At 45.3% G+C, this 15,195-nt stretch overlaps 1 protein-coding gene across 3 annotated transcripts in view; it reads left to right on the top strand.

Moving 5' to 3' along the window:
* Window positions 1-15,195, top strand: part of DUS1L (dihydrouridine synthase 1 like) — a 249,797-nt gene that overhangs the window by 209,828 nt on the left and 24,774 nt on the right. For 2 of the 3 annotated variants that reach the window (XM_069655324.1, XM_069655326.1), the window contains one exon: window positions 1,040-1,095. The exons of the other annotated variant lie outside the window; for it this stretch is intronic. In XM_069655324.1, the coding sequence (XP_069511425.1) occupies window positions 1,040-1,095 (56 nt within the window). The remainder of the gene's footprint in view (window positions 1-1,039; window positions 1,096-15,195) is intronic. 3 annotated transcript variants of the gene reach the window in all.

Raw genomic sequence — 15,195 nt, 5'->3', positions numbered from 1 at the left:
GGTCGGCCAAGCAGTGCTGCGCAACCTGTTCGCTTAAGGTGAGCCTGGTGAGGAGGTAAGAGATGCTTAATGTTGAGTTATTGCTTAATGTTGAGCCTGTTGCCACCTCCCGTGGTTGTGCATGTGTGTACTGCTATGTATTCTCTTATTCATGAGCATGTGAATCCATGCCAGACCGCATGCTGGAGAAGGAACAAGTTACTTACCTGTAACTGTTGTTCTCCAGCATGGGTCTGGCATGGATTCACATGCGAACCCTCTCACCTACCCCTCTTCACTTGGTCATACTGCCACTTTACGTGCTACCAATCTGAGGATGGCTGCCAGAGGCGGGGCTTAGGGAGAGGGTAGTCATTGGCTGGGGGCAGTATGACCCAGAGACCAGTGATTGGTTACTACTAAGAAAGACAGATCAGAAACGAAACTGATACTGATTTTTTTCTATACTGAGGATTCCCGGCCTGACGGCGGGGAATATTCTTGAGCATGTGAATCCATGCTAGACCCATGCTGGAGAACAACAGTTACAGGTAAGTAACTTGTTCCACTTCAGCATTGCTTGTTCCACAACAGAAAACCTTCCATTCCTATTGACTTGAGGCAATGCTTGTTTTCCTCCTAATCTGACCTGAAGAACTGCTTTCTAAGCAGGGAATAACTACCTAAGCCTTACAAGTCTATAATACAAAATATTGCTACTTAATTGCTAATGTTGATTCCTTCGATTATTAACCTACTGACAACTAAGTATATTTGAGTTACCCAAATAAGTGCTTTTACCTACCTATGTGAAGTCATTCATGATTGGTTGTAAGAGTGTAATGCAATTTACTTAACTGCTTTATTTCTTCATGTTATCCTGGTGCACCTTTGATGTTATTAGTTGATAGTGCATTTCTTTAATACCTATAAGTGCATTTCTTTAATACCTATTGCCTTGTGTATATATAAAATAAATTATTATTTATTTATATAACTACAAGTGTGTAAGTGTTCTTTGGGTCTGTGTATTTTCTGATTTCTTTGTACTAATTTACAGCTCTCAGGCCTCCTCCTAAGATCCGCCTGGCTGCTGTGCCATTCTACCAACCTTGGGTAGGTGCAAGCCTTTATTGGAAGTTGGGGCCCTGAAACCAAGGAATAAGTCTTATATATTCTACCCATAACTAGACTTTCGAAACATTTACCTAACCACCTCTCTGCCATTGGACCCCTCGCGTCCATTTACCTGAACCACTAATCCCACCGCAGTTGCGCTATGCTCAGCAATAACCTTTCCTTCAATCCTGTTTCCTCAAACACTGATCCTCACTCACTCTACTTCTACCACTTATACCACCTGCACCAACTGTCCCATAGAGTACCTTTAGCTTCCATACGTACCGCCACAATTCCATTCGATAGAACAATATGCCCCACTTCAATCACGCTGCCTCATCTGAGATGCCCCACAATCACGGAGCCGTCCTCGATACAACTCCAACGCTGAGGTCACATAATTCCTCTACTGCTATGACTTTTACACTCCGGTTTAGTTGTTCACCCTCCCACCAAAGAACAGCATGTCCCCCCTTGTTAAGAAGCAGAGTTGGAATCCATGAGAGGCAAACACCAGAAGAAAGGGGTTAAAAAAACGATCAGTTTATTTAAAATGGTAGGTTGACTTCTCTGTGGGTTCCAATAAGGGAAAAGGTCTCTGGGATAGAGTTATTAGCCTTACAATCCCAGTTTCCTTCGGGCAATATTAACAGTTCTCAGTCACTCAGTCTGGTGGGTTTGTGCACAAAAAGTCTTCTTGGCTCAGTGTACCATCTTCTACTTCTTCTCCCAATGTCTTGAGCTCGTAGGAGGCCCCCTTTGATGCTGCACGTCCCAAGACCCTTTGGCAGCAATAAAGTGGATGCTTGGAACCACCAGGTCCAGGACCCAAAGCTTCTACTAGGCGGCATGCCACATGAGCTGGTGGGTAGTCTTGGTGAACTGGTGCCCTCCTACTTCAGGCCTCCAACACCTGACGCTGGTTTACCACATCCTCTGCTGCTCTTTCTCCTCAATGATTCTTGACAGTCTTGTATGTTTGCTTGTTTGTCTTAATATTTATAATGCGCGCCAGACCCGAAGGTATCGGGGCGCAGAAGGCAAAAGAGGGTTGTTCAGCTTAGGTTACATTGCTGTAAAGTAGCATACATTAAATAAATAATTAAGGCAGATTGAATCAAGTGAGCAAATATGTACAGTATATGCAGATAGGGCACGTAGTGTTATCTGAAAGTAATGTGGTGTCAGATGCCATTTTCCTTAATCCATCCGATGAGGTTGGATCTGAAGCGAAGATGAGGTAGTTCTTCTCTGTCGGTGGGAGCGAGTTCCAGTATTGGGCGGCTTTGACCGGAAAGCTGCTGCCGCAAGTTTTAGTGCAAGGTTAAGTCTGGGCACTAATAGAAGGTTGGCGTTGGCTGTTCTCAAGGGTCGATTGGATGATTGCCTGTAGAATCTGGCTATGAGGTATTGTGGGGCAGCATGGTGTAGGCATTTGTGTCAGGGATGCTGTTTTGAAGAGAATTGTATCTTTTGTAGAAAGCCAGTTGTTAGCTCTTCTACGGTCAGATATGTGGGCTTTCTTGGGGATGCTTAGGGCTACTCTCAGGGCATTGTTTTGAAGAATCTGGATCTTATTGGTAATGTGTTTATTGCACCCCACATATAAAGCATTACAATAATCCAATTTGGAAAAGACAAGGGCTCTTGCTAAGGTAATGCAATTGTTCGGTGAGAGGAAGGGCTTGGCTGCGCTAATTAGCTTACAGGCGTAAACTGTAGCTGAGGCCATGGAGTTAACTTGTTTTTTGAAGTTTAAAGTAGAGGCTAGATAGAATCCGAGGGTTTTGACTTCTTTGGCTTCTGTGATGACATTGTCCATTTTGAAGTTTGAGTAGGGCTGACCTAATTTGTGGAGGTTGGCGGGTGTGCCGAGAATGAGGAGTTCCGTTTTGTCGTCATTCAGGCATAGACCATGGGAGGCCATCCATGCCTGGATGATGAGCTACACTCTGTTCACAAAGGCCAAATCCTTGTTGTAATCTCCCGTCAACGGGATGAGGATCTGTGTATCATCTGCATAGTTAGTGTAGGGGATACCCAGGCCATCTAGATCATCAAAAAGGGGCTTTGTGAAGATGTTGTACAGAGTAGGAGAAACACAGGAGCCCTGGGGCACACCACAAGTGATAGGTATAGGGTCAGCGGCTGCTAAAGGTGAGAAGACCCGCATTGTTCTATTATCGAGGAAGGATTGAATCCATCCTATAGCTTCTTGTGACAAGTGAACGGCAGAGCCCAGATGGTTATAGAGAATCTTATGGTCGACCAGGTCGAAAGCCGCCGAGAGATCAAGTAGCAGTAATAGTGCTGTCTTGCCATTATCTCTCAAAGCGTCAATTTGTGCGTTGAGGTCAATAAGCGCAGTTTCCGTTCCATGTTGTGGTCTAAAACCTGACTGGTGCACTCCTAAGAGATGGTTGCATTCCAGATAGACAAGGTGGCGTACCTCCAGATCCAACACTAAGATTTTGAGCAGGATGGAACTGTGGTGATGGGGCGATAATTGGTGGGTATGGAGGGGTCAAGTGTTTGTTTTTTGAGGAGAGGGAGGACCCATGACTGTTTCAGGTTCTGGGGAATGGTGCCAGTGGGGAATGAGGCCTTTATAAGTATAGTGATAAATGGAGAGAGGACACGTGCAGCATCTTTTATGATTTGTGCTGGGCACGGGTTGCCGTGGCAGTTGGAAGGTTTGAGGGTAAGGTTGACTTTTTCAACTTCTAGGACGGATACTTTCTTGAAGTGGAAATGGGGTGAGGTAATAGTACGGGGAATGGTAGGCGGGGTGGTCAAGGGCACGGGTGTGGAGATTTTATTGGGAATTGGTGCGCGAAGGAGTGTTTCTTTTTTTATTATTGATCTTGGCTTGGAGAGTCGATATTTCACTAGATAGGGTGTTCTGAATACTGGCGCACCAGCGTTTGTCTTTAAGGCCTGTATCGGGGACTTGGATAGGCGTTTCTATCTTTGAGGATGGTGAACAGTTCCTTAGTATTGGATTTGGCTTGGGCGATGCGCTGGTTGCATGATTCTTGTTTGGCAAGGATAATCTTTTTTGTAAAGGGAGGCTAGTTTGCTAAGGTTGTTTTTGTTGGTGTCAGAAGGCTCTAGTCTCCAGATTTGTTCGCATTTACATTTCTCCAGTCTGATTGCTTTCAGGTGGGGAGAGAACAATGTATTCACATGTTTTTTCTGTTTGCTCTTTCTGACTTTCAATGGCGCTATAGTGTCTAGGGCAGATAGCATTGCTTTGTTGTACTCTTCTACTAACATGAAGGGGTCTGTGAGGGCGGGAAGGGAGTTCAAGGTGGGTATAATCAGGGGGATGAGTTTGTCGGTGGTAATATTTTTTTGGTATCTAGTGGGAATGGCGGGATCTATGCTGTCGGTTTGTGTAGGGGCTGTCACCTCTAGGCAAATGGAGATCAGGTGGTGGTCAGTCCAGGGCAACGGTATAGAGCAAGTGATGGAAGTCTGGCAGTTGTACACTGCTATCCAGTCGAGAGTTCTACCTTTAGTATGGGTAGCGCCCGGAATCTTTTGGGTGAACCCTAATTCCTGAAGGGAGTCATTGATCTGCATGGCGTTATGATCTGATGGGTCTTTGAAGCCAAGGTTAAGGTCTTCTAAAAGAAGGCAGTGTGAGGAGTTTTTGAGGTTGTCAGAGAGGATATTAGTGAGATCTTCTTCAAAAGAGCCTAGTGGGCCTGGATATGATATGGATATGAGGTAAATGGATAGAGTCTGGGTATCAAAGATGGTCAGCTTGGCGGTGAGGGATTCACAGGAGTCTACATTTAGTGGGGGTATGAGTCTCAGTGCTAAGCTTGTTTTTGCAATTATGGCTAGGCCGCGACCTCTAGAGGTTGTGCGATCTATTCTTAGAAGGGTGTAGTCCTTGGGGATGGCTAGCATGATCGCTGAGCCGGCTGTTGAATGCAGCCAGGATTCAGTGATAGCAAGGAAATACATTTTCTCCGTAAGGAGAAGGTCGGCTATTTCGGTTGCATGGGCCGCCATAGATCGGGCATTGATTAGAGCTCCTTTTATGTTGGTCTGTGTGGGCTCCAAGGGTGGTGCCTGGGTGTTGGGGTAGCGCCTAGGGTGGGCATTGTGGTCTTGATAAATTCGACTATTAAGTTGGAGTGGGTGATGCGTGTTTGGTAGCTTTGTGAGCTAGGTCTTTGGAGTGAGGTTGCTGGCCTCTTAGGTTTCTTGTAGTGTTAATAGGGAGAGTATGAGATTTTGGCTAGAGGCTCATAGAGTTTGGGGAGTCTGGCGCAGAGTTTGAGGTTTCTTTGGAGGAGACAGCAAGGTCTCGTAGTCAGGCCATTTAGACAAAGGGGTTTGTTATGGAGTGTTACATATGCATGCGTTGGTGAAGGCATGGTATAATCTGGTATCCTTAGTAGATATAGGATAATCCTCAATAGGACAGTGTAGATCAGAGGCAAATACATATGTGTGTAACGTGACTAGCTAGTCATAGGTGTGGCATTAAAGTAAGTTCAGATATGTGCAAATATCAAAAACAGGTTAGGCGCAGATGCATAAATATCTAGATTCAAGGTGGGCATATATATCTTGATGCAAGACTGATGCAGCGGTCACAACGGCAAGAATCAGCATGAGCATAGGGCTAGATTCAAGGTGTGCGCAGTAATCAAGAATTAAAATGGGCACCAATACATAAATGTCTATGGTCAAAATGGGCACAGATGCAGAAGTACCTAAATTCAGAATAGGCACCAGTGCATAGATATCGATGTTCAAGGTATGTGCTGAAGCCTAGGTGCAGAGCAGTTACATTAGTTGCAAAGGCATAAACACAAGGGCTAGGTTCAGGTATGCACAGCTATCTAGATTCGAAATAGGCATGGATGCACAGGCGTAGGGGGCTACAGACAAAGGGAGCAATACAATACAGTGTGGGCGAGTTTAAAGGCACATGTAAATTATAGGCAATGGCAGTGTGCCAGGCGCAGATGCGCAGAAGTATCCTGTGCCAAATCAACACGTAGGCATACTTAATCTGGGCACAGTTGTCACACAGAGCAGGGGTACATAGGTGTATTACGTGCGGTACGGTGCATTAGCTAGTGTTGTGGAGCATAGGTTGGAGTATCGGCCGGGCTATGTAGCGTGGTCAAAAGGCCAGGTATACAGTATACAACATACACATTTCGAGGCAAGAGGGCATAACCAGTCAATTAGAAGGGCACAATACTGTATGTTATATAGGCAGGCTAGTTACACACTGAAGTGGTGCGCAAGGCACAAACAAAGAGAGGCAATATGCGATATGCGCACTAACAGGTCTGGTGGACGGGTGCAGTGATGATACAGCCGCTGACTGGTGAAAGAAGAAATAGTCTGGCAGTTCAAAGCACTTCAAGCTACAAATGGGTAGTCGGTTAACTGGGTACACTAATGCATGTTCTCAGAGGTGGATGTGGGCACAATCAAAGCATTATGTCAATAACAGTGGGTTCGAGCAAATGTTAAGATGCGCGCAGACATATCGGTGAGGTGAAAATAGGGCACGGATCACAATAGTGGTGGATGAAAGAAGATATAGTCAAGAGGCGCTTGTGCAATCAGACGGCCGATAAGAACGATGGACCAATCAGGGAGGTCAGTGGGGGTGAGTTAATACAGATCAGGCAGATAGGAAACAACTTACATATGCAAGTGGCTTGGTGAGCAGCTTAGTGCATGCGGCAGTGTGGTAAAGTGACAGTACGAAATGTGTCTTTAAACTTTGGGTGGTCGTGCTTGTTACCTTGGATATAGTTGTTCAGGTAGCTGAGCCAAGTTGGGCAGGGGTTTGGCGGATCGGCGTGATCGGCTGTGACAGGTTTGGGACAGTCAAAGAGCCTTCGAGGTTGTTCCTTGGAGGGCGTGCTGGCTTTTCGCCTGCCGGCGAATGGGGATGAAGTAAAGAGGATGGCTCCAGCCAATCCTATGCAGCCTTGTAGATGCTGTTGTAGCAACACAGATGCGGGCATCTCACTGAAGCAGGCGGCCATGTTGGAAGGCCAAACCTCGTGGTTTAGCCGATGCGAGTGCCACTGGATAATGAGCACAAACCCTTTTATAGTGCACAGATGCGTTCCTCTGAAATTACGGGTACGCTGAAAGACAAATCTAGATATTTTGATGATTAGCCTAACAGGCTAGTTGCAACACAATAATGCCCAAGGGCTTACCGTGGTGGTGGGGGCCCATCCGAGGAGAGGGCACTGCTCCTGCAGTGGAGCTCCTGCTCCCTCCGATGCTGATGTGAGAAACAGGCTCGGGACAGGCAAAGAGCCTTCGAGATTGTGCCTTGGAGGGTGTACCTCGGGGAAGCCTCTCTATTTTGCTGCCTCCCCTTAACTTTTACATTTTCATTGTCTTCTCCTGCTGCCGCCTCAAAGCCTTGCCACATGATCGTTCCCCCACCCTTCCATTCAACCCAGTATGTGACACACCTGATGATTTCTTTCTTTTCTGAGCCCTCCTTGCCTGACGCTTATTCCTTGCCTGACCCTTATCTCTTGTATGTTCTACGCTCATCTCAATCTGTTTCTTTTTCCATGAGATTTCCCTCTACCTCCTGTTATTTATTTCTCCTTCTCTAGTTCTTTCCCACTGCTGGGTCCTCCACCAACATTTTAGTCTTTCCAATCCTTTTTGCCCTCTATCTCCCTACTTCTGTCGTCCTGCTTAATTTGTAGTTCTGTTGCAAGTACCACCACCTCCTGTCTTTCTTTCTCCTGGTCATCAACCTTCTTTCTCCAGGCTTCACCCCCCTTCTCCATCTTCTCCTCCTGACTCACTTCTACCCCTTTCTTCTTATTCCTCATTTCCACCGCCTTTCACCACATTCTCACCCCCCTCCTCACCTTCTCCATTTTCAAGACTTTCTCATACTAACCACCTCCTCACTCCAGATCTTTCTACTTCGAACATAAGATCTTTCTACTTCGAACATGCCCCTGCATCGCACTTCTCCCTCTCTCCGGGTTCCCACATTCGTCTAACAATTTGGTCTTCAGAATTGTAGTGCTTGGATTCCAATTCATCAAACGAGCCTAGGACACTATCACCCGGCTTGCCCTGCTCCAATGGACTGCCCTTGCTCAATTATGTTCAGGTATTTGCACTTTTTGGCTAGGACACCGGATTGGTTAATGCATGTGCGTGGCTTTCCCGCTGCTCTTGAGGCCCTGCCTCAGCCTTCCTTCCTCTGCTCGACAGACAGTCTTTTTATGGAAGTTCCCCATCTTGGAAAGGGTAGGACTGCTTTGGAGGAGCTGAGGACCCAGTGACTCTTTCCTACTCTCCCTGATGGTGTGTAAACTGTACTAAGTTCATGGTTTACTGTTTGTCAAAGTTTGCTCTTGTTCTCTCTAATTAGTGTTCTGCACTGTACAGCTCCACAAAATTCCCTGGTCAGACTGAGCTTTAATATCTCCTTTCCACTTTGTCTGCCCATAACGTCAAGTTTAATGGTTACAATGTTTCCATAAAGGGCAGCATCACAGTTGTGCCTTTGGTGAAAAGCCCCTGCCATGCACCTGGGATGTGATAGAGCAGATGGACGATCCCCCTCACTTAGCAGATGGTGGAACCCAGCCCCAATGCTCAACCCACATTTCAGCCGAAGAAATCATTGGCGTGGTTTCAGCATCTGTGATTCACTCTGTTCAGCTTTCGAGAACAAGCACATTAAGTGAAGCCTGGTGGTGAAGTGTCCTGAGCTCGTTTGATGAATTGTAATCCTAATATTACAATTCTCAATACTGCGTGGCTGCTTGTAGTTATGGACGTGATTTGATTTGCATTTGATTATTGCATTTATATAGGCGCATATCCCAGAGGATGCAAGATGCATCTAGACGCAGATGACGGCATGATGATAACCTAAAAGCCTGTCAATTCAAATACTACACAAACAGACATGTTTTAAAGTGTTTACAGAAGGCGATTAGAGAATCCAATTGACGAAGATGTATCGGTAGAGAGTTCCAGGCTCGGGGCCTACGACAAAAAGGTGTTGGTCACCCCAAGTCATAGTTCTGGAGGGAGGGACAACAAGCAGATATTTGTCCAATAAGCGCAATGCACGGGAAGGTATATATTTTCTAATCTTCGATACTAAATAAGCTGGGGCGAGATCATGGACACATTTAAACAGCAGACATTGCAACTCAAACTGTACTCGTTCCAGAATTGCAAGCCAAGGAAGGCTCTTTCAAAAACCTGATACACCATCTCTTCGAGACAGTAAAAAAATCTGACGTGTTTAGGCAAGCCAGTCAACAACACATTGCAGTAGTCCACTTTTGTGTTCACGAGGGAGCCCACCACCATAGGGCGATCCTTCTCAGAGATGAATGGGAGCAATGGTTTCAACAGCTTCATCTGATAGTAACAGGATTTCACCATCTGATTCACCTGAGGATTGCCCTTCATATTGGATTGCCAAATGACACCCAGATTCCTCACTGTCTGCGAGTAGTCCATAGTTTGTCCGAACAGGGTCGGGCAAGGTATTGAGTGCAATTCAGTATTGAGTTTGTTCCTGGGACCACAGACAATAATCTCAGTTTTTGATGGATTTAGGTGAAGCATATTGTCCTGCATCGAAGTTTAAATTTCTTCAACGCATCTACATATGTGCTCAATTTCTGCCTTTGGCTGGGTGAGTCTTACATATATCTGCGTATCATCCACATAGGAATGATAATGAGATTAAACTGAGCCAAGATGTCCAATAGTGTGTATATAAAGATTGAACAATATCGGAGACAGGGACGAGCCCTGCGGAACTCCCCAGCCCACAGGCAAGGATTCAGACAAGAACAAACCTGTTATAACTTGTTGCACATGATCGATATTTCACCTTGTGTCCGTCTAATATAGTAAGCAAAAGTGTTGTCGGTCAAATACATGTCTAAAACAGAACCAATATTGATGCTGTCACGTCGTGTCATCTGTTTTGATCCTACTGCTCAAATAGCACTGCATGTGAGTAAACAATAGATGCACCATGTGGCTGGAGAATTAACATCCTGATAGGGTGATTTAATGTGCAAACAAAAGATAAATGAAACCTGAATGTTTTCAGCATGAGCTACCACCTGTTAGTTTTTGAGACGGCTCCCTTCTTTTTAAAAGAAAACTGAGTAAAGATGCACAGTAATATAACTGAGTGACTTTGTGTTCCAGGTATTCCATGTTAGAGCTGTTAGCTGTTAGTTGCCTCGTTCAGCAGACAGTCTGCAACAATACAATATGCAGAATTCTTGCCGTTGATTCTCCACCATTCACCCCTTCCTCCTCCTCTGACCCCTGCCACAATCCTGTGTCATGGCTCATCCCATATCCCCACAGACCCTGCATAAAAACCTCCCATCTTCTCTCAAAAACTCACTTCTTGGATGGAATTCTTTCTCTATTCCCACAATCCTCCTACATACAAGGCAAATTCGTCAGATGTAAATCTTTTATTCTCCATTCCTTGTACCTCTGGTATTCCCTGTCCGGTGCCATTATCCTATAAGCCACACACAAGCCGTGGTGCTCAACGTAATCCAATTTCATGGTTTCCTGGGCAGCTGCATGCAAGCAGTAGCTCATATAGTTGGTTTGAACATCACACCCTCTAGAAATCTCTTAATTGAACACACACTCAGTGGTGGCGCATGGAGTTGAGATCTCGGACTTCGTAGTGGAATCTTACTTGGATATCTTGGCTATTACGGAGATGTGGCTTAATGATGCCACCAATCACGCAGCTGCTTTAGCCACACCTGTAGGTTATAACCTCATGAGAACTGATCGTGTTCTGGCCAGATGGGGTGGGGGTGGCCATTATTTACAGAAACTCTTTGAAGATACACACATCCAATGGCCTAGTCATTGAAAACTGCAAAGTATTACTTGCTAAACTGAGTGTGAATCCGACTATGTCGATCAGTATTTGCATATAGGCCACCCATATCTACACCAGTGTTTTAAGAACTGTTTGCAGCTATTAGTTAAAATCAGAGACCTAGTAGTTATCTTTTGCTGCTGGGTTATTTTAACGTATGCCTTTAAAAATAAAGCAGGGCCAGGTGCAGTATCAATGATGCAGGCTGTTAGGCAAGATTGGATGCTGTAACGTTGTGGGAGACTACACCAGCCTTGTCCTTTTGGTAATGGGTAATCCACCTATTAGGTACAGACCTATTGGTATAGGCCTGTATTACACAAGTTGGGAGAGTGACTGAGCAGCCACACTTATCTCAAGAGGGGTAAATATGAGCTGTAGAGAGGCAACACCGAGATTCACAGTTACAAGTATACAAATAACACTTACTCTCAAGGTTTTCTAGTAAAATCATTTTTTATTTATTTAAGGGTCAGTTTTAAGTAAGCCTTCTTTAAAAAGGGCAATATGCAACAATAAAATACACTTCAACACTTCCTCAGATTTAAGATAAGCAAGTTGAGACCCCTTTTGGATGCCTCACACACACTTCCTACACCCTGAGATGGCTTAAATTACTAGGACAATGTTTGGCATTAATGTATCACTTTTTATAATACTGAGGTTGTAGAGAAGGAAAAGGTTAACAGATTCTCAGAGCATGTGAATACTATTCAATGTCCCAATGAAGTCTAGGTTAGACCTTTCCCAGCAATACAAGTTATACGTATGTACCACCTACGAGGGACAGTTAGAACCAAAGTCAATGGGTCTGAAGAGTTGCAGATAGCCACGACAGTCAAAGCCAATTTGAACAATGTCTATGGAGCTGAGACACTTCTTTAGATAGCACAAAAGTCTTGCACAATGTTTTAGCAAGTTTGTAGTAAAAAGCAGCTACTGCCAGTCTCCAGTGAGAGCAAGCACGCTACACACACAAGACGTAAGTACCCCTTAGTCAAGACAGTACCTTAGGTAGGAAGAAGAGGATCCAGCTGGCTGCTGTTCCCGTTGCTGTCCTGCAGAACCTGGGGTGCTGGGCCTCAGTCGTGGGGACAAGAGGGAGGACGTCTGGGGACTCCTGCACTGCTGTTGGAAGGTCAGTAGCAGCTACAGGCTTGTTCGAATTCAGCAGCACTTTGCGGTTTCAGCTACCGGTCAATAGCACCACCACGGATCTTGGACACTTGATGGGCTTCCCTCGTTTCTGGAGTCCAGCACTCTAATGAGGTGACTCAGGCTTGGGTCATCCTGATTCAGGAGGGTCACCTGGATCTTCCTGGAGTTCTGGTCCGGCTTAAAGACGATGCACTCGATTCTGGTTTTCCTGGCACTCGGTTCCAGCAGCAGCAAAGAAGTACAGCCAGCAGGGAGAGGTTTTTCAGCAAATTTCGTCTAGGGGTTAGTTGGTCCCACCAACCCAAGGGAAGAAGCCATCTGTGCTAGGCAAGACTGTATGCAGTACCATTTGGGTGCACTACAACAAACCCGACCTCCTGGCAATAGGAACACAACTTCTGGTATAAGTCTGTACTACACAGGTTGGTAGCTTGTTGAGCAGCCAGGCTTATCTCAAGAGGGGTCAATGTGAGCTGTAGGGGAGTTACACAGAGATTCACGGTGACAAGTATTCAAATAAACACTTACACACAAGGTTTCTTGAATAAACAATTATTAATTGATCAGTCAGTTAGAATAAGCCTTCTTCAGAAGGGAGCAATATAAAAGCAACACACAAATACACTCCAAAACTATACACTCTTAGTTTTTAAATCATTAAAGACCCTTTTGGAATGGCCCACAGTCACAACCTACACCCTCATGTGACTTCAATAATTAGGGTGCTCGGGACATTATATCTTACTGTTGCATTTAAAATACTCTTAGAACTTTGTCAGAGGAAAGGGTTATTACAACAAACAAGAGACCACAAATATTCTTAAGCAGGCAAATACTTTTGGATCCCCTAAGCAGAGTCATTCAGTATAACAGGTTAAGCCTAAGTCAGTGGGCAAAAGTCTTATATGAGCTGAAGCCCTTCTGGTAGGTAAGTAAGAAAAGTCTTTGCACAATGTTTTAGAAGTATTTGAAGAAAAGAAGAATCAATGTAGGGCCACAAGCTGTTTAGGCTTGTGAGTAGTAGATGATGCAAGCAACTCTACAATAAGAGGTATGTTCCCTCAGACTTTACAGTACCTTTGGATTGAAGAAAAAGTGCAGCAGATGTCTATTGTAACTGGGCCTCTGTCGTGGGGTCAAGAGGGAGGACTTCTGGGGACTCCTGCACTGCAAGGGAATGATCACTGCTCGCAACCGGCAATCTTCAAACAAGTGGCACTTCAGTGTTTCTGCTCCTCGCGACTTCCGCAAATAGCAACACTGCGGTTTCTGGCTGTCAAGATGGACTTTCCTTGCTTCTGGGATCCCGCACTCTGTTGAGGGGGCTCAGGCTCGGTCAGTCCTGCTTCGTGGGAGTCCAGAGGATCTTCCTGGAGCTCCTGGCCAACTTATAAGCAATGCACACAATCTGGTGTTCCTCTCCCCAGGTATTCGGTTTCCAGCAGCAACTCTGTGGAAATTCAACCAGCTCTGAGAGAAGGTCCAGGTGGGTTACTTAGGAGTTGATTGGTCCCACCAACTCAAGGGGATAAATTGTCCTTGCAGGGGCTTCTGCCGATACGAATTTGGAGTTTCATCAGAGTAGCATGGCTTCACCGGGCAAACCAACTGTCCAGGAGTTCTTATTCAGTTCCTTCGTCCAGTCGTAGACTCTGCCTTCCAAGCCAAAAGCCTTGCCTTTTATTCAATTTTCTCTCATTCATTCCAGCCTAGCTGTCAGTCACCCAACAGGGTGGCTGTCCTTGCCGGACAGTCAGCCAGCCAATCACCACAGACTGCATTTGGGTCTCTTGGAGACTAAGCACAGGGAGTTTCTGGCACCTCCCTCGCTTCCTGCCCCCACCAGACACCCTGGAGCAAGAGGTGGGTTTCACTTGTGAATCCTGCCAAAGGCAAAGCGAACAAAGGGACCAAACCTGGTTTGGGGTGCAGAGTAAATCTCAAGAAGGACCTTTCCACAAAGAAATGGTGACTGACAGCTAGGGCACCCAAGGGTGCCATTTTTTTGACAAAAATGGCACCCTTGGGTGCCCTACTGCAGCTGCGTTCGCAGCCCACGGTAAATGCAAACCACGGTAGTAAAAAGTAAACCACTGCCACCAGCCATTCATTGAGGAAAGGATAACATAAAAATGTTTACATGAGAAGCTAGACAAAGGGGATACAAACTAACCCCTCCAGCACCCTATTGTAAGATAGTGTGTGCTGGATCTAGAAAGTTACAAGTTTAAGTAAAGTCAATTTCACTTTATAAAAATGAAAAGTCCTAAAGTCCAGCAAAAGAGCTTGGGGTCTCTAAGGTTGAAGGGAATTAGCACAGAAGTGAGAATTCTCTGTAACACAGGCTTGGAAACTGTCAGATTCCGACAACTTAACATTGCCACACACATTGTGGGTAATTGCTTAGACTGGGTCTTATCATACAATTTGGATATTCTTTCCCCTATTACTGAGCCATGTCCTTGGTCAGACCACTTCTCGGTCACATTTGATGTAATGTTGCCTGGAGCTCTTGCCGGGTTGACTCTAACCCGAAAATACAGCAGAGTGTTTGAAATTTTAAAAAACTGACACCATTAAGGATCGCCCCCTTGGTTTTACCCACTTTGGCTAAAAATAACAGAGTTCAGGTGTCAACGCTACTGCAGAATATATCCAGAGGGCTTTAGATGGGGCAATCAATGTTCCTGCGCCTATCGGAACAAAAGTTATAAAATCTGAAACCATGAAAAATACTTGGTTTAATGATGGCATTATCGAACTTAGGAAAGCTAAGAGACGGGCAGAAAGAGCTTGGCACAGTAAGCCAAGTGATCAGTCACTGCGAATCTACAGAATTGCAGTAAAGAAATGTAAGCAGGCCAACAGTACGGAAAACCTCGTTACTTACAATCGCAAAATCCTTCATGCTAAATCACGACCCAGAGAGCTTTTTGCTATTCTGAAGGAGTATGAAGGCAAGACAGTGTCGAAAGGCTGCCACATCATCACTGATGCCTGCTGTCAAGAATTCC

The sequence above is a fragment of the Ambystoma mexicanum genome, chromosome 3q (assembly GCF_040938575.1).
Source record: "Ambystoma mexicanum isolate Mex_15411 chromosome 3q, UKY_AmexF1_1, whole genome shotgun sequence".
NCBI classification, from domain to species: domain Eukaryota; kingdom Metazoa; phylum Chordata; class Amphibia; order Caudata; family Ambystomatidae; genus Ambystoma; species Ambystoma mexicanum.
Note: the sequence above shows the minus strand (reverse complement) of the source record. Positions and strands in the feature narration are given on the sequence as shown.